Raw genomic sequence first — 26,353 nt, 5'->3', positions numbered from 1 at the left:
ATGACCTCTCGAGGTCCCTTCCAGTCCTAGTATTCTATGATTCTAAGATAGCCTCAGGACGGGGGAATCACACAGATGGCTTAACACCTTGTTGGAGTGTTCCCTTCCTGAGACACACACATCACTCCTTGGCCACAGCTCAGGATTTGGTCCAATAAGATTTTTGATACTGTGCCTCAGTGTTGAAGATGCCATAAGGAAGGTGTGAGCCAGGATAGTGTTTTCAATACGTGAATCAAAGGACAAAACCACTGTTTTTGAGAGGCTAGTAAAATATTGTATTGGACAAAAGTCACAAAAAATATAGAAAATGGAACCATTTTATTTCAAAATATTTAATGAAAATGTACAATTAAAATTGCTTTTTATATCACAGTACCTTTTTTACCTTGATTTCAGTTACATTAATATAAAATCAGCATCACTGTCATGTTATATTTATTCCTCTTTAACTGAACAAATTTTCATTGTTGTTTCTTTGAGTGAATTTTTAAAGAATGGACAAACCTCTCCTGAGAATGAACAATCATTAAATGTGAACAACACAGACATGTCAGTGACATTGAAAAAGGTCACCTGCTTCTCTTCGTAACTAAAGTAAACTCCAATTTTCTTGGGCTTTTTCTGCACATTGACCCGGGTCCATGGGTCTGTTTTTGCCCAGTAATCTCTCCCACTCTGACCCAGAACCCAGAATCCCTCTTTAGGGGACAGGGACAGTTTTCCTTTTCTAACTATGGTTTTGCTGGCCACCCCCAGGTCCCAGTCAGTGCTTTTCTCAACATCTACCTCCCAGTAGTGCTTTCCTTTGGAGAATCCTTGAGAGCCCAACACACAGACAGTTGCATCGAACCTCTCTGGATTTGGTGGAGATTTTTTAGGTTGTACTTCATGTGTCAAACTCTTCTTATCCCCAGCAATGGAGAGGTTGGGATGGGCCGTGTCTGCATCCAGTGTGATATCATCTACAAGAAGAGGGGAATTTCTCTATTTTATATTAGTATAAATGGAATGGGGGGGTATATAAACAATGAACCTTCTCCTGCTGCTCTCCTCATGCACAGCTCCCATTGATTTCAATGGCAGGGTTGTCTGTGTAAGAACTGAATGACTTGACCAATGCTGCACACTTGCCAATTCAATGTGTCACCAACATATTCCAGAAGTGAGATCTGTTTGTATTTACACAGAAATTAAATTGATCCTGAAATGATTATTATATTAGTACTCAAACTGGGCCAGTTTGCTACATAGGTGTCAATTAAGAGAAACTTGACTTAAATTCATGGCCAGCAAAGTACGCATCATCTTCACCACTGAGAGCTGAATTGGATCCACTATGTCTAGCATTAGGGGTGTTCTCTGTGTGAAGCATGGCAAATATATGCATCTGGTGATAGGTAACTACGAGTAGAACTTCATCGTGAAAAGCAGAATTTGAGCATTAAGAATTGTAACACTGGTCGTGTCATTATGCCCCTATTTCTAATAAGAGTCATGTAAATGATACAAAATGAACATTTCTCCTCTGGGGCTCTCTTGTCCAGAAACATCTTTGGTCCAGCAGGATGATCAATAGTGCTGGAGCAGACAGCTCCTGGGCCAGAGAGCCTCAGCACTGCCAGGAACAGATCCCAGAGGCCAGAAGGCAGAAGTGGAGCTGGGAGCCCGGTGACAGGGCTAGCAGCAGAACTAACCTGGGGGAAGGAAACCAACACTGCAGAATCAGGCAGACAGGGCCAGCAGCAGAGCCTGGAAGGGGTCCTGGAGCCCAGCAGCTGAGGCCCAAACCTAGCAGCCCAGCACAGACAGGGGCACAGAGCCCAACTGGTGGCTGTGGCCTGGGCCAAACCAGCAGAGCAGCCTGTCTGACAGCCTGGACCAAGGTCAGGATTGAACAAGCAGCTCAGTCCGATACAGGGGGTGGAGCCCAGTGGCTGGTACCAAAGACCTGGGGAAGGGAGCCCTGCCAAGTCTGCTAATGGACACTGGAAGAATCTGGTGTCCACCAGCAGAAGGGTCAGAATTGACCTCCCTGGTCCAGCAATTGGGATTGATCAGGTCCGAAGAGTGCTGGACCAGGGAGGTCTAACCTGTAACGCGTTATAATTACTCATTAATATAAAGGTTTATCTAGCAATGAGACCTTCAGTCAGGACCCCTGGGTTCTGTTTCCATCTCTGCTGCTGTGAGAGGTTGGTCAGGTAACATAAGCTCCTGATAGTCAGTTTGCTCCTCAGTCACCTGAATATGGTGCTACCCTTATCAGGTGCTATAGGGTGTTTATTTTTGTTTGTAAAGAGCTTCAAGATGATCAGCCACAAACAGCAAATGTGCAAATTATTATCTGTACAATTTTCATTGTCCTATCACTATTGGTGCCCTTCAACACATCAGTATCATTTTCAGGTCTCACTGTAATTGTTATAATCAGCAACATCACAGTCAGTCTCCATTATCACCAGAACAATGATCCCGCCTTCGCCTTCATCACTACCAAATGCCTCATAAATGTTATTGACTCACTCCAGATCATGCCTGTCTTTACTGCAGGGCCCAGGATGATCCCACCACCACTGCTTTATGATTCTCTTTGCAGTCACCATCTCTGCCTCCACATCATCTCTGCCTTCCCTGTGGCCCACTTGGGAAGGGCCTCCTTAGGCCCTTCTGCAAATCCCACTCCTGGTAAACACTAAGGCCCAACTTCTCAAAGGCATTTAGGTGCCTAATTCCCATTGTTACCATAACCTTTGAGGAGATGGGCCAAAGAGATTAAGGAACACCGAGAAGCAGTGCGAGAGGCTAGAGAAGCCTCCAGAGCAAGGGCAGCAGAAGGCAGTATAAGCAGGTGCAAGAGATTATTCTGTCCGAACATGGCCCCTGAGATGGAATCCAGTGTAGTGGGTGGGCCCATTCCTTTACCTACCCTATTCAAGGAATTTGGAGACAAAGGCTGTAAAATGTGGAGATTTCAGGCTGTCTAGTCCCACTAGAGCCAAGGGATTTCCAACCACCCATTATCCTGAAGGGGACAGAGACTATTAAGGACACTGCCAAAGGGCCAGACAATGAACTTGACGAATACAGAATTGGGGGTGGAGGCATAAAGGGAGGAAGGCAGGTGCTGTAGCTCCACGACCTTCCACACTGGTGCTAACAAGACAGGTCTCATACAAGGCTCCCTCTCAGTTTAAATGGAATTTTTGCTCTGAAATCACATCTATGATATTAAAAATCACATTAAGTCATTTACTCAGAGAACTCTTTCACTCGGGACTGATTCTGATCCGATAAATGTGATACAGGAGTAACTGCATGTATGTTATTAGCATCACAATAGTGTGAAATTAAGGTAAATAAGGTCAAGATAAGGCCTAGAAATCAGTTTGGGCGCTGGGAAGTAAGGACCTTAGGAGCTGTGTCTATGATGAGAAAAGTTTGTTTCTAGTTGGATGATGGTAGCAGACATGCTGATTTCTTTAACTTTGGGGCAGATTCCAATGTAGTGAGGTTCTCACACTGCATCTATCTGCGTTGGCATCTCTAGCCCTGTGCTCTATGTATCATTACCTGAATTGTTCCGAGCTCTTCTCCAGTCTGAAATGAAAGAGCGAAAACAACAGACACTGAATTAATAGACTGAATAAATAGTGAATTAACCTCGTTATCTCTATCCTGATTCTTGTCTGCATATTTTTGCCTGCCTCTGGAAATTTCCACTACATGCATCTGACGAAGTGGGTCTTTGCCCACGAAAGCTTATGCTCCAATACATCTGTTAGTCTATAAAGTGCTACAGGACTCCTCGTTACTTTTGAATAAATAGAGGCTTTCACTGTAGATTTCCTCAGTCAATCAGCAGAGACTTTCCAGACTGAGTGCAAGTGAGGATGTCAAATGCAAAAGGGGGGTGATTCTTTTGACAGAGTTAATATGGACAAAAGTGGCACTGGAATGGTCATTATCTCTCTTTCTTTCTGTCACACACACATGGCTGTTCTGAGCTAAGATTAAAAACCAGGGCATAGTCCTAATCTGTTTGAGATCTGTTCTGTCTGCCTTGCACTTCCACCTGAAGAATCCACCTCACAAAGTTACCTGCCCTCACTGCCTTTGGTTTAACTCCCTCTTACACATTCCATTCTCACTGGAACAGAAAATGGACCTTCCCATTCACACACGTGGCATTTCCAGCCACCGGATGCTATAGGCACAGCCATCCAGCTCCTCCCAGGCAGGACACAGAAGGACAATGCCCCTCCAATGTGTGTCTGCATTGCATCTGGGGAGTATAATACCCCCTCATGGGTAGACATCTATGTGCAAGCTCTGTTTGGATTAGTGCACTAAGCATAGCATTATGACCATTCTGGCTCAGGTTAACCACACAAGTAATTTCACCTGGGCCCTGGGTATGTATTCAGGCAGCTAAACCAAACTGCTACTTGTATCACCACACTTACACTGTGATATTTAATGTGCTAGCTCGAGCTGAGCTGCCAGGTGTGTATTTGCACTGGGAATTGCACAGCCCAGATGCTGTGCAGATTGATGGTTAATCAGTGACACTTTCACTGTGGCTACTGAGGTGTCTCAGACCCCATTGTGGCTGCTCAGGAGACAGTTGTTCTATCCCTAACCTGAGGCAAACAAGAGGTATCAGGCCTTATCTCCCTTTCTGCCTAGTATGTGTGAGCAGGGAGTGAAGCTGCAATGTGTGTGCCTGGAGCTGCTGTACACTCTGCTATGGCTGGGGAGAAAATGGACTGTCGAGATCCCCTTCTCCAATGAAAGTAGCCAGGGAGATGGAGGATTGACAGGAGAAATGGCCCCTCTAAATATGCAAACCCTATGGAGAGGCAGAGCCATCGGTGGACCACGTAAGGTGTACATGGACCCCTGCTCCATCCATTCCACCCAGGTTGGGATGGTAGAGCACTGCTGGTGAATTTTTGAACTCTGGGGCGGCACTGACCCGGAGCAGAGACTTTTGGGGTGTTGGACTTTGGGTGATTGTTTGGGTTGCTGTACTCAAGAGACCTTTGGGGTGTTGGACTTTTGGGGACTTTGGGTGATTCTTGGCTCGAGGTGGGTCTTTGCTCATGTTTGCCCTATGAATCTGAGTTATGGTGTTTTTCCAATTTAATGCTGATGTCAGTTACCTCATGTTATTAAAGATTTGCTCCTATACTGAGGCTCTGTGCTTGCTAGAGGGGAAGAATTGCCTCTTTGAGGTGCCATGGGGTGTGTGTAAGATTTCCCAGGTCACTGGGTGAGGGCTCGAGTCGGTGTTGTATTACATTTTTGGGAGGAGACCCCTAGATACTGAACCCGGCCCTTGCTGCTGTTAACACGGCATAGCAGAAGCATTACACAAGCAATGAGAGTGGGAATACCAGCAAGGGTGTACACAGGTCTTCACTCACCTAGTTCCTTCTGCATTTCACCTGGGAAAAAAACATCAATTATTAAAACCTTTAAAATTCTTGTTCAGTGTTTCCTTGTAACCATGGACCAAAGATTACACAGGAAATGAATTACATTTTTCAAAATCTATTATGACTTAAAATAAAAAAGAGCCAGAGAAATTGATAGCCAAATGGCTGGAATCATAGAAGCATACATTATTAGAACTGCAAGGTATCTTGAGAGACCATCAAGTTCAATCCCCTGTAGTCACAGCAAGACCAAGCACTGTCTAGGTCATTCCTGGCAGGTGTCTATCCAACCTGCCCTTAAATAGCTCCAGTGATGAGGCTTCCGCAACCTCCCTAGGCAATTTATTCCAGTGTTTAACCACCCTGACAGGAAGTTTTTCCTCATGTCCAATTTAAAACTCCCTTGCTGCAAGTTAAGTCCATTGCTTCTTGTCCTATCATCAGAGGTTAAAGAGGTATGTCTGTCCTCCTGTACTCCCCATCGAGCACTTTCTCCTATGCTCAATATGTTCAGTTCCTGGATGTCCTGACTGTGTTTGCTTTCTTCCCCAATTGCTGTTGAACCTCCTCCCCTTTAGTCCTCTTTGCAAGTACCTGGTGAGGTCTCAGCTACATTATGCTCAATGGCTGCTGAGTCCCATACAGGGCCCCTTCTCTTGGGTCTGAAGGCCATGCCAATGATAGCATATCTCCTTCACTTGGGTCATGTATACTCTATAGATAAGATTGAAGCAGACACAGTCAATCTTTTGGGGTCTGAATTGGCAGATCTATTGAAGACATGCTCATTCAGGCTGAGAGGGCACTCTGGTTGATATTGGTAGTCTTGCTTCCATGAGAAGTAAGGAAGTCGAAGAGAGAGTATACTCCCTTTAACTTCTTGCAGTGTGGATTGCACCAAAATTCAAATTAAGATATTTCAACTTAAGCTACAAAATTAACATAGCTGAAGTTGCGTATCTTAATTCAACATTATCCTGTCTAAAGGAACCTAGCCTGGTAATGCAGTGTTTTGCTTCTGGATTGTAACTATTTGGTGATGACGGCAAAGTCAAATTTTCTCCTGCAGATCTACCGCAAAAGAAAAATGAAGAGAAGGCAGAAAGAATTTCGTCCATACCCACTGAGTTCGAAATTGAAGAGGACGAAAGAGATACTTTGTTTCCTGAGTAGCATAAATATTGGCCATAGCAATGGAGAGAGAGCAAGATGCACACTGGCTATTCAGCCTGTGGCCTAATCCCATGGCTCTCTCTCAAAATCAAAAAGACAAGGTTCTAATATTGTTTGACTACATTTCGGAAGCTTTGCTGCTACAACTAATTACATAAGAGGTAAAAATGGTATATAATGGTACTCCATTAATATGGTATCACGAAGTGCATTTCATTTCAGCTTAAATGTAGAGTCTTATTATTTGTACATTTCCCTTCTTACTGTGTTTTCATACTGGCAGGTTATGGTTTTTCAGGATACAAAACAGAAATGGGGAAATCTATTTAGATGTTAATGATGTATGAGTAGCACTGTTCAGATACAGAAAATGCTCATATATGTTAGGGTATGTCTACACTACCACCCTAGTTCGAACTAGGGTGGTTAATGTAGTCAATCGAAGTTGCAAATGAAGCCTGGGATTAAAATATCCCGGGCTTCATTTGCATCTTGCCGGGTGCCGCCATTTTTAAATCTGAAAAATCAGAAATCTCGTTCCATGAGGTGTAACGGTAGTTTGAATTAGAAAGCCTAATTCGAACTACCTACTCCGTGCCGCGTGTAGCCTCGGGCACGGAGTCTGAACTGGCGGGGATTTAAAAATGGCGGTGCCTGGCAAGATGCAAATGAAGCCCGGGATATTTAAATCCCGGACTTCATTTGCAACTTCGATTGACTACATTAACCACCCTAGTTCAAACTAGGGTGGTAGTGTAGACATACCCTTATGGACAAACAAACCAAGGAAAATGCTCCATCGAAAGTGGGAAGGAAATGTGAGCTTTAAGGATACATCAATCATTTTTTTCTTTTAATTCTGCAAGAGCCCTACAAATTAGTGGAGTAGATGGAAGAAAAAGTACACAGACTTACTTATTTTCCTTCCTAAGTTCCCTAAAAAAGAAAAAAATTCCAATAGCACCTTTTGTCATAAAATGGCCAAGAATGGAGGTAATTAAAACATTGAAAGCTGTATTGTTCTTTTGGAAAATATTTATGAGGGAAGTGATAAGATGATGAGCATGATCAAGGTTAAGGCCAAAAAGGACTATTTTTATCATCTATCACACAGTGCAGAGATATTTTCCAACATAATGCCCATCTTTATTAGGGCAAATTTTTGTGGGAAAAATAATCCAATCTTGATTAGAAATTGCAAGTGTGAGACAATCTGCTATGAATTTTGATAATTAATTCTAATGTCTAATAACCCCTATTCTTAATTTTTAAGAATAACAAAAAGGAAACATCAATATATGCACTTTATTGTTCTCCTGATCTCAGTGTAATCAATGCAACTGAGTTTATTGAAAGATTTTTTTTCTGACACTCTCTCTCTGACCTCATGGGGGGATGTCAGTTTAATTTAATCTTAATAATTTCTTTGTGGATTTATTCCATGAAAAAGTTCCAGAATCCACACGTTACTATTATCTGAGTGCAAATGACACAAAGTCAGTATGAGATAACTGATTTTCTTTGGCAGGAATTCTGAACATTAAATGTTACAATGAAATACAAATCTGGTACTGAAGACCCCTGACTTCCAACTGCCTGGCCTATGACCCCCTGCATTTATGGTCACCATGCTCCGGGAGCTATGGAGCCTAACCCAGCCTAACCTACTGCCTAACCCAGCCCCCAGTCAGGTAGTTCATGGCACCATTTGCGCCGCTCCACAGGGCTGTTAACTGCCCAGCAGAGCCCCCTGGCTCCAGGACACTACAACTCCCAAGAAGAAAAGCAGGCTAAGAATGGAACCCCCCATCATAACATTGCCCCTATGGGCCATGAGGGTTCAAGTTACAACAGCCCAACTTACAACGGTTCTCCAGGAACCAATTAAGTACAGGGGGTCGCCTGTGTCTTACAGTAAATATGCAACTTGTTGTAGTGCACTAAGCACAAGATATTTATTTAAATATATTCCACCTCCTAGTCCAATTTAGTATAAGATGGCTTCAGAGAACACAGAATGGGGATGTTTTGTTCGATATACAAGGAAGAAGGGGAGGTAAAAAACAGACATCATGAAACATCTAAGTTGTTTGTCTCAGTTTTCTGTTTCAGTCTCTAAATGGTGGGGTACCTTGGCTGAAACTTTTCTGTGGCCTAGGAAAAATCAGAAAGTCCAACTGCTAACTGAGAATATGTCTACACTGCAGAGTTTTTCTGGAAAACCTACACTTACCTCCACACTGAAATTGCAGAACTTAATTGTGAGATAGTGTCCAATCAATGTGGACGCTATCTTTTAAAATGGCAGATAGATTTTTTTGTTGTGCTTTTGCTCTCTGGACACTCTCTTTCGTAAGAAGAGTTTCTGGAAGACGTGTTCTGGAAAAGCTTCTTCTAAAAGAAGCCTGCAGTCTAGATGTAGCCTGAGTCTCTCCTTGCCATTGGGCCTTCATATGTTAGTACAACTATTCACAGAGCCAGGGTGTGATGACTGTTCCTTAAGGGCAATAAATCTGGCAAAATAACTTGTCACTGAACCATGCCTGTGGTCTTTCTTTGAGCATCACTGAAATATACTGAATTAACAACCTACATTATCTGTTAGTGCTGATAACACCAGAGTGCTAAGGACAAAAGCACAGAATAGCTTGAACAGCATTAATGAGACAACAATTCATTCTTCAACACATAAGAATCCTCTAAATTTTTTTCCCCAAAAATACCCATGTTCCAATGGAGAGTTTCTGTAAATCCCTTCATCTAGTAGTGAATACACTGTGTAGGAAACCAGAATATCTATTTCTTGCTCTAGAAAACATTTCTTTGTGACCATTACTACTTCCTTTCAATGGATATTTTTAGTTCCTGGAGATTGTTTGTGTTCTCATTCCTGACTCTCCTTCAACTTCTTCTGTTCAGACTATTCGCAAAGTGATGCTCAGGTCTCAGCTCTATAATATATGATTCAAGAGACCCCTGTACAGATCCTCCTCTTCCCAGGCCCAATAGCCATGCAATGAGATTATACCTGTTGAGTTGAGGCTTTTAGAACTCATAGAGGAGATGAAAAGTTTGCTCAGTGGACTGCAAATATTTAGTAAAATAGGCAAACTCACCTGTTCCCTTCTGAAGTTCTGCAAAAGAAAAAATGGGAGAAAAAATAATTCAGGAGATACAAATTGAAGAGGGTGAATGAGCTCCTTACTTTATTAATTAGCATAAAGAATAGTCATAGTGCATGAAGCACATAGACTAGTCATAGACGAGTCAATCAGTGAGTTTGTCCAAGGCTCTCCTCCCTACATAGTAGAAAGACAAGATTCTATTATTGTTTGAATACATTTAAACAAGAAGCTTCATGAACCTGAGTATCACACACAATGCTCTTATGCTGGCCTCTTTCACAATTGTCAAATTGTGGCTTTGGGGGCATTTTATAGACTTTTTCAGAGTCCCTTTGAGATGCTGGGGCAGCCCATTAAAGGGGCAGTGCTGTCCCATGGTCCTGTCCCTTGGAAATGCCAGGGTGACCTTTTCATGGGGCAGCGCTGCACCTAGTCAGGATCAGCTGAGGACTCTAGCTGATCCCAGGCTCCATGAAGCACTGTGTTTCAAAGGGGCAGAGCTAGCAGAGCTCTGGATCAGCTGGGGACTCCAGCTGAACCCAGGCTCCTGCCGTGCTGCCTCTTTGAAATGCTGCTGCTGCATTTCAAAGAGGCAGCTATACTAAGCCTCGGGCCAGCTGAGGACTCCAGCTGATCCTAGGCCACTGCAGCATTTCAAAAGGGCAGAGCACATGTTAAATCACACGATTAAGCGTGATCACAATTTTAAATCACGCGATTAATCGTGATTTTTTAATCACTTGACAGCCCTACATGAGACCATTGTTCCTCATTCTGCCTTCTGTCACTACTGAGAACAGCCTTTCTCCATCCTCTTTGGAACCCCTCTCCCAGCAATTAAAGTTGCTATCATATCCCCTCTCTCTCTTCTCTTCCTTAGACTAAATAAGTCCAAATCCATTATCCTCTCCTTATATAGGTCATATGCTCCAGCCCCCTAATCATTTTTATTGCCCTTGAAGAGACCTCAGGAGATCGAGTTCAGTCCTCTGCCCTCACAGCAGGACCAAGCACCCTCTAATACAGGGGTCTCCAAACTTTTCAGCCCGAGGGCCGCATTAACTATCAAACAGCAGTTCGGGGGCCGACTACACACTTGAGGTCCAAATAAAAAACAATCAAAACATGGATGTTGTTTTTAATTATGTATTTAATATTATTTTATTCAGTTATTATTTAATAACACATTCATACACTACACATGAACACCTGTATTAGTGTGAATGGTGAAATTGTTTCCTGGATGCCAAAATAGCAGACATTTCTGGCTTTAGATTTGTTGTCCCTAACATCAACAGTGACCTGAGATTATCATCGGACAAGTTTGTTCTCAAATTGTTCTTCACGTATTTCATTCTTGAAAATGTTTGTTCACACAGGTATGTTGTTCCAAAGATTGAAAGGTACCTTGATGCAAAAGTTTTGACATTAGGAAAGTCTTCCTTGGGCAAAAACTGGTAAAAACCCACCAGTCCTATTTTGAACTTGTCCCTAAGGAGGTCATTTGCTTGCAACTCAATGACTTCCAGCTGCAGTTCATCTGGGCAACTGGCCACATCTGCTTCAAATGGGTTTTGAAACAATCTCACTTCTTCTGCCTTTGAATCCAAAAAGGTCTCCACGGGCCGGATGAGAGGGCCTCGCGGGCCGCATCCGGCCCCCGGGCCGTAGTTTGGAGACCCCTGCTCTAATAGGAAGATTTTACATGGATTTGTAAATGTGAGTGCAGTGCTCTCAGGTCAGCTCCCATCCATGTTCATATTTCACCTCATGAGTGGAATGTGTCAAAAGGGTTTATGAGCTACCTGAATTGTGTAGCTCACTTGATAAACTGCTTTTCTGTGGCCCCACCCTGAACCAGGGCTGGGCCTTGATAAACTGCTGGGCTATAAACTGCTTTGCCTACCACCCTATCCTGACCAAGGGCGGGGCTTATAAACTGCTACCCGCTGCCCACCCTGACCAGAGGCCGGGTTACAAACTGGTTACTGTCGGCCCACGCTTAACTAGGACTGGGCCTTCTTCACCACAGACTTGGCGGCCTGCCCTGAACTAAGGCTGGGTCTCTGTCTATCATTTCTTGGCCTGCCCAAACCCAGGCCACCTTTGTTATTGGTTACTTTTGTCACCTCACACTGAGGTAAGGACCAAGCAGAGAAAGAGCATCGGACAATGAAAATACCCTAACTCTGTTCAGTCCCAGTTACAAAACTCGCAAACTTCCAAAGTGACTGCAAAGCAGAAGGATGCTGCCCTCTCAGGTTATGTCTAGACTTCAAAGAAAAGTTTGAAAAAGGAATGCAAAGATATGTATCCCGGAAAATCTCAGCAGTATCGACGTAGTCTCAGGCATTAAAGAAATCCTGCTTCTGCTACATCCCTCATTAGGGAAATGACAAACCCTTCAACCTCCAAACTGCAGATGTTGCCACCGCCTTACCCTTTTCTTCCTTGAGTTGGGCTGCAGAAGAAAAACACAAAAGACAATTTTCAATCTATGAAATTTATTGTTATCAAGTTAATGACCTAACCCTGTTCCAGTGTAGTCACTGGGGGTATATCTACACTACCCCCCTAGTTCGAACTAGGGGGGGTAATGTAGTCATACGGAGTTGCAAATGAAGCCCGGGATTTGAATTTCCCGGGCTTCATTTGCATGAAGCTGGCTGGCGCCATTTTTAAATGCCGGCTAGTTCGGACTGCGTGCCGCGCGGCTACACGTGGCACGGACTAGCTAGTTAGGATTAGGCTCCTATTCCGAACTAGCTGTACACGTCGTTCCACGAGGCGTACAGATAGTTCGAAATAGAAGCCTCCCACAGCTCACCAGAGAAAGCCCTGGGGCTCTGAGTCTGAGGGAGCGCATCCATATTAACGGAGCCTGCCACTTTCTAAAGTGTCAGCACAAAGCAGCAGCCAAAGGGGACATGGCAAGAGACTGACAGGGGCTCAGAACCCAACACGCAGAGCTCCACTGAAAGCCAGGAGACTGAAAAGAAGCTTCCAAGGATCTCCTCTGGGTATCCTGGAGGCGTTGTAGGTTCCCAGTTGGAGGGGTGGGAAGGACACTTCTGCCATCTCTCAGAGGAGTTGTGAGGAGCTTTTCGGGTGTCAGTGATAGCATCCTAGGCAGGACTGAACTCTTTCTTACCACAACCAGAGATTTGCCATAGAACAGGCATGCTCCCTCAATACTTGGGCAACACAGCCCTGCAATATCTCCTCTCCACACTGATTTGCAGAAAGCTAGCAAGGTCTCAGCTCTGTAATGCGCAAGGGATCCCGCAGCACAAGGAATCCTCCCCCCATGGACGTTGGCATGCAACACTCTAGCTACATGTGGCACTGTCAGAGCCCATGATCGGGGAGTAATTCAGAAAACTCACCATTTTCTTCTTGCAGTTGCTCTGGAAAAGAATGACGGAGAAAAGAGAAAGAGAAAAATAATGAATGTTCGTCTCAGGAGTAGCCAGCTGTAGAGTGAGGATGGGACACTTTGGCCCTTGATTAATACCAATATTGATAATGACTATTGGCCATTGAGCAGGAAAGGCCTTTGCCAGCTAGTTATTCTAAGGAGTTGGCCACATTTCCATTTTTCTCCACAGAAGAGAGATTAGATCCCAAACTTATTTAGCAATTTCAGCAATAATACTTTCAGTCATGCTTAAATGGAACAGAAGTCAATAGGGCACAAATCTAACTCTCCTAAGATGGGTGTCAGCAATGGAAAGATTCGTGCTATTATTTATTGAACGTATTGTGTTCTTGATTCACTCAACGTGGTCAATCTTTTTTATTTGTCCATGTTCTTTAATGTGATATTCGGTGGCTTGAAATTGCATTGCCTAGAGGAGAATTCAGGGTCTTCACTTAAAAATGCCACAATATAAAAGAAAAGTTCAACCATGGTTGTCAAAGAAGCTAGTATGACACTCCACGGTCCTCTACTTACAAGGTGTCTTTCAGGAAAGCAGCCATATCACCAAGACCTGCATTCCATTTATGCTTTAGTGCACGAAGCTGTGGTTTGGACGTATAAAATAAGAACCGGGGACAGACATGAGCATCACTTCTCAGAGATAGCTAATGTATGTATATAGTGTGCACAATTCAAGCCAGGGAAGCTGCTTCATCAATAGTGGGAAGGATGAGTGAGGTTTAATTGTAAATGAATCCTTTTTTTTTTCTTTTTTTTTTCATTCCATAAGGCTATGTCTACAGTGCAGGCATCTTGCGCAAAAAGTTCTTGCAGAAGACCGCCTCCACACTGCCATGTGCTCTTGCACAAGAGAGAGGTGCTTTTGCACAGAAGCGTCCATGGAAACGTTGTCGCTCTCTTGTGCCAGAATGCTCCGATGGCCATTTTAGCCATAGGGGAATCTTAAGCAAGAAACCCCTGTTGCCTGTCCACATGTGTCTTTTTGCGCAAGATCTCTTATTCCTCGTGGGGAGAGGAATAAGTCTTGCAGAAAAATCCCCGTGTTTTTACAATGTAGTGTACTTTCTCTAACGCAAGAACGGGCTTGTAGTGTGGACTCTCTGCAAGTTTTTGTGCCAAACCAGCTGTTATTTTCCAAAACTCTGCAGCATGGACACAGCCCAGGAGTTCCACATATTGGTAATTCACAAGGATGAAAAAGGACACAGACTTACCTATTGTCTTCTTCAAGTTCCCTGAAAATGAAACAAATCTTTCATTATTACAACTTCGCTTTCTGAATTAAAAGGGCCAAGAATGAATGTACCCAACAGTGAAAATGCCAACAACTGCACTGGTTTTCTTGGAGTACATTTTTGAGGCAACAGGAGAGACATTGAACAGCTTCAGATTTCAGGCCAGAAGGAACCACTCTTATCATCTATCACACAGGCCAGAGAACTTCCCCAAAGTAATGCCTGTCTGCGCTAGAGCCCATCTGTGAAAACCACATTCACTTCTGAGGGAGGGGTCATGGCAGCAGTGGTAAATAGGAGGCTCCGGGCTTGACCCTGAGGAGAGCTGCTAGAGGAAAATCTTCTAACACTTGTGCCTATGATAGGGGTACACCTGATTGGAACACCTGATCAACAAGGCCTCAAAGAAGAACTCTTCTCTCGTTTGTAAATGAGGACAAGGAACACAGAACAATTTTCACTCATGAACTAACTGTTCCTTGATTTACTCTGCATCCATACTTGAAGCTAGACGTATGGTTGAACGCGCATGGACAGCAAGGAGGATGGGACGGGCTAGTCACCCTGTGTAGGTATCTACCACGATCAAGTAAAACTTTGGCTGACAGCAGGACTGAATCCTGAGTCTTTTTTTTTTTTTTTTTTTTTTTAATTTCAGCCATTCTCAGGGGGCTCTGCAGTGAGTCCTGGAACATCTCCTCCCCACGCTGCTTTGCAGAAAACTGGCAATTTCTCAGCTCTCTAATGTCCTGTGATGCACAAGGGATCCTATGGCACAAGACATCTCCCAGCCACACAAGTGAAAAAACAACTTTCTAGCTGCACGTGGCATCATCAGAGCTCATGGCTGGGGAGTAATTCAGAAAACTCACCAATTTCCTTTTGGAGTTGCTCTGGAAAAGAACCAAGGAGAAAGGGAAAGAGAAAAATCATTACTGTCCTTTTATTTATTAGCCAGCTGTAGAGTGAGAAGGACAAGCTTTATTCCTTGACTACCACAACTATTTACCATGATGGGAAGGAGGAAAGAGCCTTTGCCATCTAGTCATTCTATGAGGTTAATCACTTGCCCAGTCCTCTACACAGAAGACTAGACCAGAGATTAGGCCCCCGACATGTTTAACAATGTTGGTAAGAACCTTCCCGGTCACAATTAAATGGAAAAGAAGTCCACAGGGCACAAATCTAAAATGGGTGTCAGCGCTTGAAGGAGTCTTGATAATATTTAGCTAAGGAATGATGTTGCATTTGCACGCACAACGGTCAATGTTTTCTCATGTACGTTTTCTTTCATGTTGAATGCAGAGCTACAATAGCCAAGTGCCTACGACTTTACTGAGACAGAAATTCCACCTATTACTATCACAGAGAAGTTCAACTACATGTTAGCAGTGTTGAGTGGGCTTGTGGGGACTTCCTGCTAGCGTAGTACCACCAGGTGTTGACTGCATCTCCTGGAGTTTCTAGGCATAAAAGGGGACAGTGCCCTCAGTGCTCTGCTGCCAGCGGCAGGGAGAATAGAACTCTCTCGTTGCAGATAGGCACAGAACGCCAGCACATGGTGTCTGGCCTGGCCTCTGGCAGAGATATTGTTGCTCTGAGCATTCCCGGGTGCTCTACGCTCTGCTGTGTGAAGGGAGCTCCCCGCTCAGCCACAGAGCAAGGAATGAACATTCCTTTCAATTCCCAGAAGGGATTCCCACGCAAGGGGATGCCCCGGCCCTTCTCTGTCAAGGCTTCACCCTTTGGGGAGTGTGTTAAATCCCAAAGAGTCGATTAACGTCTATCGACGGCCACATGGTGCAATCTGGAATTAGCAGTTCGACATTTCTCTGATAAAAGCACAGTGAGAAAGCAAAGCAAAAGCTCCCTGGCCATCTACCCACTGCTTTACCAAACTGGACATGTCTCTTTGTGTCAGCTGGTTTGTCCTTGTTTTGGCAGAATAGTTGGTTAATGAACATTTCTTTCCTCTCAACTGTCCCGGTCTCTCACCCCAGGCAGACTCTCCTCAGACCAATGACAAAACTCACTTCCCTGGCAGCAGTTAAAGAAATCCTTCCTGCCCAGCTTCTCTCACTGATAAAATGACCCTTCTCTTCCTTGAATACGGCTTCAAGAAGTAACACATCTCAAAATATGCCCTTCATAGTTATCAGATTTGATCCCAGTAGGTCAGGATCAAATTCGGAGCCACCGGAAATGTGGCCAATTAGGTCTACTCCACTGAATGAAGGGTCAAATCTTGAATTCAGTACTATTTTTTTCCCCTGAAACCCCTATTCTGCTTTGACATCACCGGATGGAACTATTTTCTCCTTTCCCCTTTTGAAAAAAATTACACAAATTGCCATGCCAAATCTCATCTCTGGTGTTGATCTAAAAATCTGTTGAGTGGGGGAAAACCCAGAAGAACTTGGTTCTATTTCCCTGCTCTAGTAAATGTTCTAGTATGTCTATCGTTACTTCCCTTGCACGGTGATGGCTGCAGAGCCCCCTCTGGAAGCCCTGAACAACACGTGGTTTCCCATTTTTATGGAAGTCTATTGGGAAAGTCTATTCTGCCTCCGTCCCTGAGGTAGGAGGTGGAGCGTCTGCGAGGGCTCTGTTATTACAGTACCGCAACAGTGTCAGCTCTGTCCTTCCTCATAACCCAGAACCTTTTCATTAAGCAGACACGTTGAGTTCCTGGAACATGGGAGTATTTTCCCTTCCATGCCCTTCTTGCACCTCTCCCCCTCTGACTTCCTGTGTAAGCTGCTGAGAGATTTCACCTCCCTGACATAGCACAATTCCAGAGTCACCTAGAGAATCGCCCCTTTCCAGACTATGGGCAGTGCAATGGGGGCATCTCTGCTGCAAACGGATCTCTTAGAAACTGTTGGAGGAGAGGAAGAGATCTGACATTTGCTGTGTCACTATCCAAGAATGTAGGCCAACTCACCCTTTTCTCTCTGGAGTTCCTCTGCAAAGGACAAATGGGGAGGAAAGAAAACAGTTCAGTGTTTGTTCCTTGACTTACATTTGAACATACTGAATGAGATCCTGGCTTTCTTGAATGACATAAACATTGTCATGGGCAGGGAAAGGGAAAGAGCCGTCAATTGCTATACATTTTGCTGCTTAATTCTATGGACATCTTCCTAGATAGGAGGAAAACAAGTTTCTATTCTTGTTTCATTACATTAAGCATGACAATAACAAGTCAGGAAAAGAAGTGTGTATTCACCACACTACACAGAAGAGAAAAAAAAGACAAAGACGTTGTATAGTCATCAGTAGGTTTTCTGAAACAAAACAAATATTCAGTGAGAGTGACGGAAACTTCCCTGGTTAAAGGATTAGGCAGAAAGGTGATTATCCATTGAGACTACAGGCTAAGGGCTGAGCTGTACTGCCTTGTGTGGGCAATCCACGGGGTCAGCAACAGTAACAAGATGCATTATCCCCCCATTGTCCAAACCGGTCCCTCCAATATTTCTAGCTGCAGGGATTCCAGGAACAGCAAAAGTGCATTGTGACATCCTGATGAACAGTTAGAGCATGCTAGACAGAAAAATCCTCCTATTCTGAGGGTTAGATATGCCTAAATACCTAGCGCTTGGGGGTTACGTTTAACTGTAGCTCACTAGGCTATGTAAAAGCTGAAAGAGGAGATCAAAAGGTTCCAATGGTAGAAAGGTGATATTAATGTATGTCCCTCTCATTTTGAACTCCTTGTGTATTGGTTGAGGCCCTGCAGATGGACTGGGGGTAGGACTCCTTGCCTCTTTACTCCTGAGGGACCTCCTCACTGCCCCTCACTTGCATCTCCTTTATGAGAAGAGAAGAGAGTATCCCCCTCCTACCATGCAGGGTACCCAGTGCTCTGAGGTAACGTAGGACCAGGCACAGCAGAAGTGGAATTCAGGAAACATGGCAGTGTATGCGGAGCTTAGCTGGGAACACCCTTCTTGGAGTTTCTGTAGTACCAGTGATGTCGAGGGGCCAGTGTGCCTGCCAGTGCTGTAGGGCTTCAGTGCTGAGAGTCTTTTGCACAGGAGTTCTATCTCAGCGCCATTTGCCATACCAAAATAGGAGTACTGCAAATGGAGCTTGCACCGGGTGCCTGACGAGCCATAATTAAAGGTCTAAGAGCGTCTTGCATAAAGAACTGCTTACGTCTGAATTCACACTCTTTCCTAATACAGGGCTTGAACCCTCTGCAAGTCTTACAGTAGTCAGACTGCTGCTCTTCACACAAGCACCTCAGGCAGGTGTCATGACAATCACAATTGGGCATAAACTTCTTGCCGTCCATGCCAAACTTAAAGTCTTAGGCTTTCGGCATGCCCTGGTGCCATGGAGGGCCAATACGGTAGGCGAGCCTACCCACTCCGAACTACTACATTTTGCACTTCAATAGAAATATATTTTACGGCTGAAAAAGATTAATTTACACGCAGTTCATCGAAATGTTTTGCTCGATAGTGAGAGGCTTGTTAATTGCAAAAGAAGGAGACTCTTCCGATGCTTCCACAGATGGTCAGAAGGAACTGAGGGAGGGCTCAGGGCAGTGGTGGTATATAACAGCAGCTAGTGGCACCATGGCAAGGAGCAGTTGGACGAAAACATTTCCAACCCTAGTGCGCATGGTTGCGCGTACTCCTGATTGGAACAGATGTGAACAAGCCCTCAAAGAGGAACACTTTTCCCTTTTTGAAATGAGGACAAGAAACATCCAACGATTTTCATTCATGTTCCCTGCATCCAAGAGATGGCTAAATTGGCATGGACGGCGAGGAGGACGGTGGGGCTCGCCACCCTGTATATGCACCCCCAGGGTCTAGCTGGGACGGTACTGGGAGCGGCCAGCTCCCAGAGCTGCACACATGACCTGTATTAACCACAAGACACAGCTTTTTCACAGCCTAGCCAGGTAAGAGGGAGCACGAGTATCTCCTAGTGATCTGGTAATCACCCATCCAGCTCCAAGAGCAGATGGAACCCCTTAGGCAGAGATTTCACTTTTACTGATGGAAGAATGGAACTCTTACCTGCTTCTGGAAACACTGGTTTCCTTTCTAAAGGAGGACAAGAAACATAAAACAATGTGCATGTATTAACTGGGTTGTTCCTTTTTGTCCTTAAGACACACAGACCTTGGACAGAAATCCTGTGTCTCAAAGAGTTAAGGTCAAACTTCTGTTGACAGCTAATCAGGGCAGGTCTGAATCCTGAGTCTCTTTCGATTTCTGTCATTCTCAAGGGCTCTGCTTAGGGTGAGTCTAAGCTGCTCCAACGTTCCTCTAAGAATTCACACGCCCTTGCCTTGGCCACAAGATGCTGAAGAAACTTCCAGCTGAGAGGTTCTTGGAAGTCCCAGCTGACATTTTTCCTGGGTGGTGGGATGACCTGAGACAGAGTTCCCAAACATTCACAAGGAGAGAGGAGGCTGTTCATAAAAACGTAGTCCTGGTCTACACAAGGACCTAACTCTGAAATAAGACCCACAATGTCCATTCTTTAAGTAAAACATCTCAAGTCTGTTATTTAGGAATAAGGGGCCTTGGAATTTGAGCTCTGTAGTCCTGCTTTTCATGAGGAAGAACGGTATTCCTCAACTTGTAAGTCTGAAATAACATTAACGTGGATGCTCCAGTGAAGCTAATTAGAACTATTTGGCCCTGGGAGGCCTCCCACAGCTCACCTGAGAAAGCCGTGGGGCTCTGAGTCTGAGGGAGCGCATCCATATTATCGGAGCCTGCCACTTTCTAAAGTGCCAGCACAAAGCAGCAGCCAAAGGGGACATGGCAAGAGTCTGACAGGGGCTCAGAACCCAACACGCAGAGTTCCACTGAAAGCCAGGAGACTGAAAAGAAGCTTCCAAGGATCTCCTCTGGGTATCCTGGAGGCGTTGTAGGTTCCCAGTTGGAGGGGTGGGAAGGACACTTCTGCCATCTCTCAGAGGAGTTGTGAGGAGCTTTTCGGGTGTCAGTGATAGCATCCTAGGCAGGACTGAACTCTTTCTTACCACAACCAGAGATTTGCCATAGAACAGGCATGCTCCCTCAATACTTGGGCAACACAGCCCTGCAATATCTCCTCTCCACACTGATTTGCAGAAAGCTAGCAAGGTCTCAGCTCTGTAATGCGTAAGGGATCCCGCAGCACAAGGGATCCTCCCCCCATGGACGTTGGCATGTAACACTCTAGCTACATGTGGGACTGTCAGAGCCCATGATCGGGGAGTAATTCAGAAAACTCACCATTTTCTTCTTGCAGTTGCTCTGGAAAAGAATGACGGAGAAAAGAGAAAGAGAAAAATAATAAATGTTCGTCTCAGGAGTAGCCAGCTGTAGAGTGAGGATGGGACACTTTGGCCCTTGATTAATACCAATATTGATGATGACTATTGTCCATTGAGCAGGAAAGGCCTTTGCCAGCTAGTTATTCTAAGGAGTTGGTCACATTTCCATTTTTCTCCACAGAAGACCAGAAGAGAGATTAGATCCCAAACTTATTTAGCAATTTCAGCAATAATACTTTCAGTCATGCTTAAATGGAACAGAAGTCAATAGGGCACAAATCTAACTCTCCTAAGATGGGTGTCAGCAATGGAAAGATTCGTGCTATTATTTATTGAACGTATTGTGTTCTTGATTCACTACACGTGGTCAATCTTTTTTATTTGTCCATGTTCTTTAATGTGATATTCGATGGCTTGATATTGGATTGCCTAGAGGAGAATTCAGGGTCTTCACTTAAAAATGCCACAATATAAAAGAAAAGTTCAACCATCGTTGTCAAAGAAGCTAGTATGACACTCCACGGTCCTCTACTTACAAGGTGTCTTTCAGGAAAGCAGCCATATCACCAAGACCTGCATTTCATTTATGCTTTAGTGCAGAAAGCTGTGGTTTGGACGTATAAAATAAGAACCGGGGACAGACATGAGCATGACTTCTCAGAGATAGCTAATGTATGTATATAGTGTGCACAATTCAAGCCAGGGAAGCTGCTTCATCAATAGTGGGAAGGATGAGTGAGGTTTAATTGTAAATGAATCCTTTTTTTTTTCTTTTTTTTTCATTCCATAAGGCTATGTCTACAGTGCAGGCATCTTGCGCAAAAAGTTCTTACAGAAGACCGCCTCCACACTGCCATGTGCTCTTGCACAAGAGAGAGGTGCTTTTGCACAGAAGCGTCCATGGAAACGTTGTCGCTCTCTTGTGCCAGAATGCTCCGATGGCCATTTTAGCCATAGGGGAATCTTAAGCAAGAAACCCCGGTTGCCTGTCCGCATGTGTCTTTTTGCGCAAGATCTCTTATTCCTCGTGGGGAGAGGAATAAGTTTTGCAGAAAAATCCCCGTGTTTTTACAATGTAGTGTACTTTCTCTTACGCAAGAACGGGCTTGTAGTGTGGACGCTCTGCAAGTTTTTGTGCCAAACCAGCTGTTTTTTCCCAAAACTCTGCAGCATGGACACAGCCCAGGAGTTCCACATATTGGTAATTCACAAGGATGAAAAAGGACACAGACTTACCTATTGTCTTCTTCAAGTTCCCTGAAAAATGAAACAAATCTTTCATTATTACAACTTCGCTTTCTGAATTAAAAGGGCCAAGAATGAATGTACCCAACAGTGAAAATGCCTACAACTGTACCGGTTTTCTTGGAGTACATTTTTGAGGCAACAGGAGAGACATTGAACAGCTTCAGATTTCAGGCCAGAAGGAACCACTCTTATCATCTATCACACAGGCCAGAGAACTTCCCCAAAGTAATGCCTGTCTGCGCTAGAGCCCATCTGTGAAAACCACATTCACTTCTGAGGGAGGGGTCATGGCAGCAGTGGTAAATAGGAGGCTCCGGGCTTGACCCTGAGGAGAGCTGCTAGAGGAAAATCTTCCAACACTTGTGCCTATGATAGGGGTACACCTGATTGGAACACCTGATCAACAAGGCCTCAAAGAAGAACTCTTCTCTCATTTGTAAATGAGGACATGGAACACAGAACAATTTTCACTCATGAACTAACTGTTCCTTGATTTACTCTGCATCCATACTTGAAGCTAGACGTATGGTTGAACTCGCATGGACAGCAAGGAGGATGGGACGGGCTAGTCACCCTGTGTAGGTATCTACCACGTCCAAGTAAAACTTTGGCTGACAGCAGGACTGAATCCTGAGTCTTTTTTTTTTTTAATTTCAGCCATTCTCAGGGGCTCTGCAGTTAGTCCTGGAACATCTCCTCCCCACGCTGCTTTGCAGAAAACTGGCAATTTCTCAGCTCTCTAATGTCCTGTGATGCACAAGGGATCCTGTGGCACAAGACATCTCCCAGCCACACAAGTGAAAAAACAACTTTCTAGCTGCACGTGGCATCATCAGAGCTCATGGCTGGGGAGTAATTCAGAAAACTCACCAATTTCCTTTTGGAGTTGCTCTGGAAAAGAACCAAGGAGAAAGGGAAAGAGAAAAATCATTAATGTCCTTCTATTTATTAGCCAGCTGTAGAGTGAGAAGGACAAGCTTTATTCCTTGACTACCACAACTATTTACCATGATGGGAAGGAGGAAAGAGCCTTTGCCATCTAGTCATTCTATGAGGTTAATCACTTGCCCATTCCTCTACACAGAAGACTAGACCAGAGATTAGGCCCCCGACATGTTTAACAATGTTGGCAAGAACCTTCCCGGTCACAATTAAATGGAAAAGAAGTCCACAGGGCACAAATCTAAAATGGGTGTCAGCGCTTGAAGGAGTCTTGATAATATTTAGTTAAGGAATGATGTTGCATTTGCACGCACAACGGTCAATGTTTTCTCATGTACGTTTTCTTTCATGTTGAATGCAGAGCTACAATAGCCAAGTGCCTACGACTTTACTGAGACAGAAATTCCACCAATTACTATCACAGAGAAGTTCAACCACATGTCAGCAATGTTGAGTGGGCTTGTGGGGACCTCCTGCTAGCGTAGTACCACCAGGTGTTGACTGCATCTCCTGGAGTTTCTAGGCATGGAAGGGGACAGCGCCTTCAGTGCTCTGCTGCCAGGGGCAGGGAGAATAGAACTCTCTCGTTGCAGATAGGCACAGAACGCCAGCACATGGTGTCTGGCCTGGCCTCTGGCAGAGATATTGTTGCTCTGAGCATTCCCGGGTGCTCTACGCTCTGCTGTGTGAAGGGAGCTCCCCGCTCAGCCACAGAGCAAGGAATGAACATTCCTTTCAATTCCCAGAAGGGATTCCCACGCAAGGGGATGCCCCGGCCCTTCTCTATCAAGGCTTCACCCTTTGGGGAGTGTGTTAAATCCCAAAGAGTCGATTAACATCTATCGACGGCCACATGGTGCAATCTGGAATTAGCAGTTCGACATTTCTCTGATAAAAGCACAGTGAGAAAGCAAAGCAAAAGCTCCCTGGCCATCTACCCACTGCTTTACCAAACTGGACATGTCTCTTTGTGTCAGCTGGTTTGTCCTTGTTTTGGCAGAATAGTTGGTTAATGAACATTTCTTTCCTCTCAACTGTCCCGGTCTCTCACCCCAGGCAGACTCTCCTCAGACCAATGACAAAACTCACTTCCCTGGCAGCAGTTAAAGAAATCCTTCCTGCCCAGCTTCTCTCACTGATAAAATGACCCTTCTCTTCCTTGAATACGGCTTCAAGAAGTAACACGTCTCAAAATATGCCCTTCATAGTTATCAGATTTGATCCCAGTAGGTCAGGATCAAATTCGGAGCCACCGGAAATGTGGCCAATTAGGTCTACTCCACTGAATGAAGGGTCAAATCTTGAATTCAGTAATATTTTTTTCCCCTGAAACCCCTATTCTGCTTTGACATCACCGGATGGAACTATTTTCTCCTTTCCCCTTTTGAAAAAAATTACACAAATTGCCATGCCAAATCTCATCTCTGGTGTTGATCTAAAAATCTGTTGAGTGGGGGAAAACCCAGAAGAACTTGGTTCTATTTCCCTGCTCTAGTAAATGTTCTAGTATGTCTATCGTTACTTCCCTTGCACGGTGATGGCTGCAGAGCCCCCTCTGGAAGCCCTGAACAACACGTGGTTTCCCATTTTTATGGAAGTCTATTGGGAAAGTCTATTCTGCCTCCGTCCCTGAGGTAGGAGGTGGAGCGTCTGCAAGGGCTCTCTTATTACAGTACCGCAACAGTGTCAGCTCTGTCCTTCCTCATACCCCAGAACCTTTTCATTAAGCAGACACGTTGAGTTCCTGGAACATGGGAGTATTTTCCCTTCCATGCCCTTCTTGCACCTCTCCCCCTCTGACTTCCTGTGTAAGCTGCTGAGAGATTTCACCTCCCTGACATAGCACAATTCCAGAGTCACCTAGAGAATCGCCCCTTTCCAGACTATGGGCAGTGCAATGGGGGCATCTCTGCTGCAAACGGATCTCTTAGAAACTGTTGGAGGAGAGGAAGAGATCTGACATTTGCTGTGTCACTATCCAAGAATGTAGGCCAACTCACCCTTTTCTCTCTGGAGTTCCTCTGCAAAGGACAAATGGGGAGGAAAGAAAACAGTTCAGTGTTTGTTCCTTGACTTACATTTGAACATACTGAATGAGATCCTGGCTTTCTTGAATGACATAAACATTGTCATGGGCAGGGAAAGGGAAAGAGCCGTCAATTGCTATACATTTTGCTGCTTAATTCTATGGACATCTTCCTAGATAGGAGGAAAACAAGTTTCTATTCTTGTTTCATTACATTAAGCATGACAATAACAAGTCAGGAAAAGAAGTGTGTATTCACCACACTACACAGAAGAGAAAAAAAAGACAAAGACGTTGTATAGTCATCAGTAGGTTTTCTGAAACAAAACAAATATTCAGTGAGAGTGACGGAAACTTCCCTGGTTAAAGGATTAGGCAGAAAGGTGATTATCCATTGAGACTACAGGCTAAGGGCTGAGCTGTACTGCCTTGTGTGGGCAATCCACGGGGTCAGCAACAGTAACAAGATGCATTATCCCCCCATTGTCCAAACCGGTCCCTCCAATATTTCTAGCTGCAGGGATTCCAGGAACAGCAAAAGTGCATTGTGACATCCTGATGAACAGTTAGAGCATGCTAGACAGAAAAATCCTCCTATTCTGAGGGTTAGATATGCCTAAATACCTAGCGCTTGGGGGTTACGTTTAACTGTAGCTCACTAGGCTATGTAAAAGCTGAAAGAGGAGATCAAAAGGTGATATTAATGTATGTCCCTCTCATTTTGAACTCCTTGTGTATTGGTTGAGGCCCTGCAGATGGACTGGGGGTAGGACTCCTTGCCTCTTTACTCCTGAGGGACCTCCTCACTGCCCCTCACTTGCATCTCCTTTATGAGAAGAGAAGAGAGTATCCCCCTCCTACCATGCAGGGTACCCAGTGCTCTGAGGTAACGTAGGACCAGGCACAGCAGAAGTGGAATTCAGGAAACATGGCAGTGTATGCGGAGCTTAGCTGGGAACACCCTTCTTGGAGTTTCTGTAGTACCAGTGATGTCGAGGGGCCAGTGTGCCTGCCAGTGCTGTAGGGCTTCAGTGCTGAGAGTCTTTTGCACAGGAGTTCTATCTCAGCGCCATTTGCCATACCAAAATAGGAGTACTGCAAATGGAGCTTGCACCGGGTGCCTGACGAGCCATAATTAAAGGTCTAAGAGCGTCTTGCATAAAGAACTGCTTACGTCTGAATTCACACTCTTTCCTAATACAGGGCTTGAACCCTCTGCAAGTCTTACAGTAGTCAGACTGCTGCTCTTCACACAAGCACCTCAGGCAGGTGTCATGACAATCACAATTGGGCATAAACTTCTTGCCGTCCATGCCAAACTTAAAGTCTTAGGCTTTCGGCATGCCCTGGTGCCATGGAGGGCCAATACGGTAGGCTAGCCTACCCACTCCGAACTACTACATTTTGCACTTCAATAGAAATATATTTTACG

General features: G+C 44.6%; 1 protein-coding gene across 1 annotated transcript; it reads right to left on the bottom strand.

Annotated features, from left to right (window-relative positions):
• Window positions 1-318: 318 nt before the first annotated feature.
• Window positions 319-26,234, bottom strand: LOC102445726 (butyrophilin subfamily 1 member A1-like). Its single transcript, XM_075914280.1, has 16 exons — window positions 26,096-26,234; window positions 24,896-24,916; window positions 22,824-22,844; window positions 21,942-21,962; window positions 20,665-20,685; window positions 19,453-19,479; window positions 17,361-17,381; window positions 15,289-15,309; window positions 14,396-14,416; window positions 13,126-13,146; window positions 12,180-12,200; window positions 9,731-9,748; window positions 7,530-7,550; window positions 5,430-5,450; window positions 3,574-3,600; window positions 319-965 (listed from the first exon to the last, which is right to left on the bottom strand). The coding sequence occupies exons 1-16, from the start codon at window positions 26,232-26,234 to the stop codon at window positions 439-441; spliced, it is 969 nt and encodes a 322-aa protein (XP_075770395.1). The 3' UTR covers window positions 319-438.
• Between the last annotated feature and the right edge of the window lie 119 nt (window positions 26,235-26,353).

This window comes from Pelodiscus sinensis, chromosome 33 (assembly GCF_049634645.1).
Source record: "Pelodiscus sinensis isolate JC-2024 chromosome 33, ASM4963464v1, whole genome shotgun sequence".
Taxonomy (NCBI): domain Eukaryota; kingdom Metazoa; phylum Chordata; order Testudines; family Trionychidae; genus Pelodiscus; species Pelodiscus sinensis.
Note: the sequence above shows the minus strand (reverse complement) of the source record. Positions and strands in the feature narration are given on the sequence as shown.

Coding starts and splice junctions, on each gene's coding strand:
- LOC102445726 (XM_075914280.1), bottom strand. CDS start 26,234: ATGGACGGCAAGAAGTTTATGCCCAATTGTGATTGTCATGACACCTGC. Junction 19,480..20,664: donor GCAACTGCAAGAAGAAAATG/GTGAGTTTTCTG, acceptor GTCCTCCTTTAG/AAAGGAAACCAGTGTTTCCA. Junction 14,417..15,288: donor GCAACTCCAAAAGGAAATTG/GTGAGTTTTCTG, acceptor TTTCATTTTCAG/GGAACTTGAAGAAGACAATA.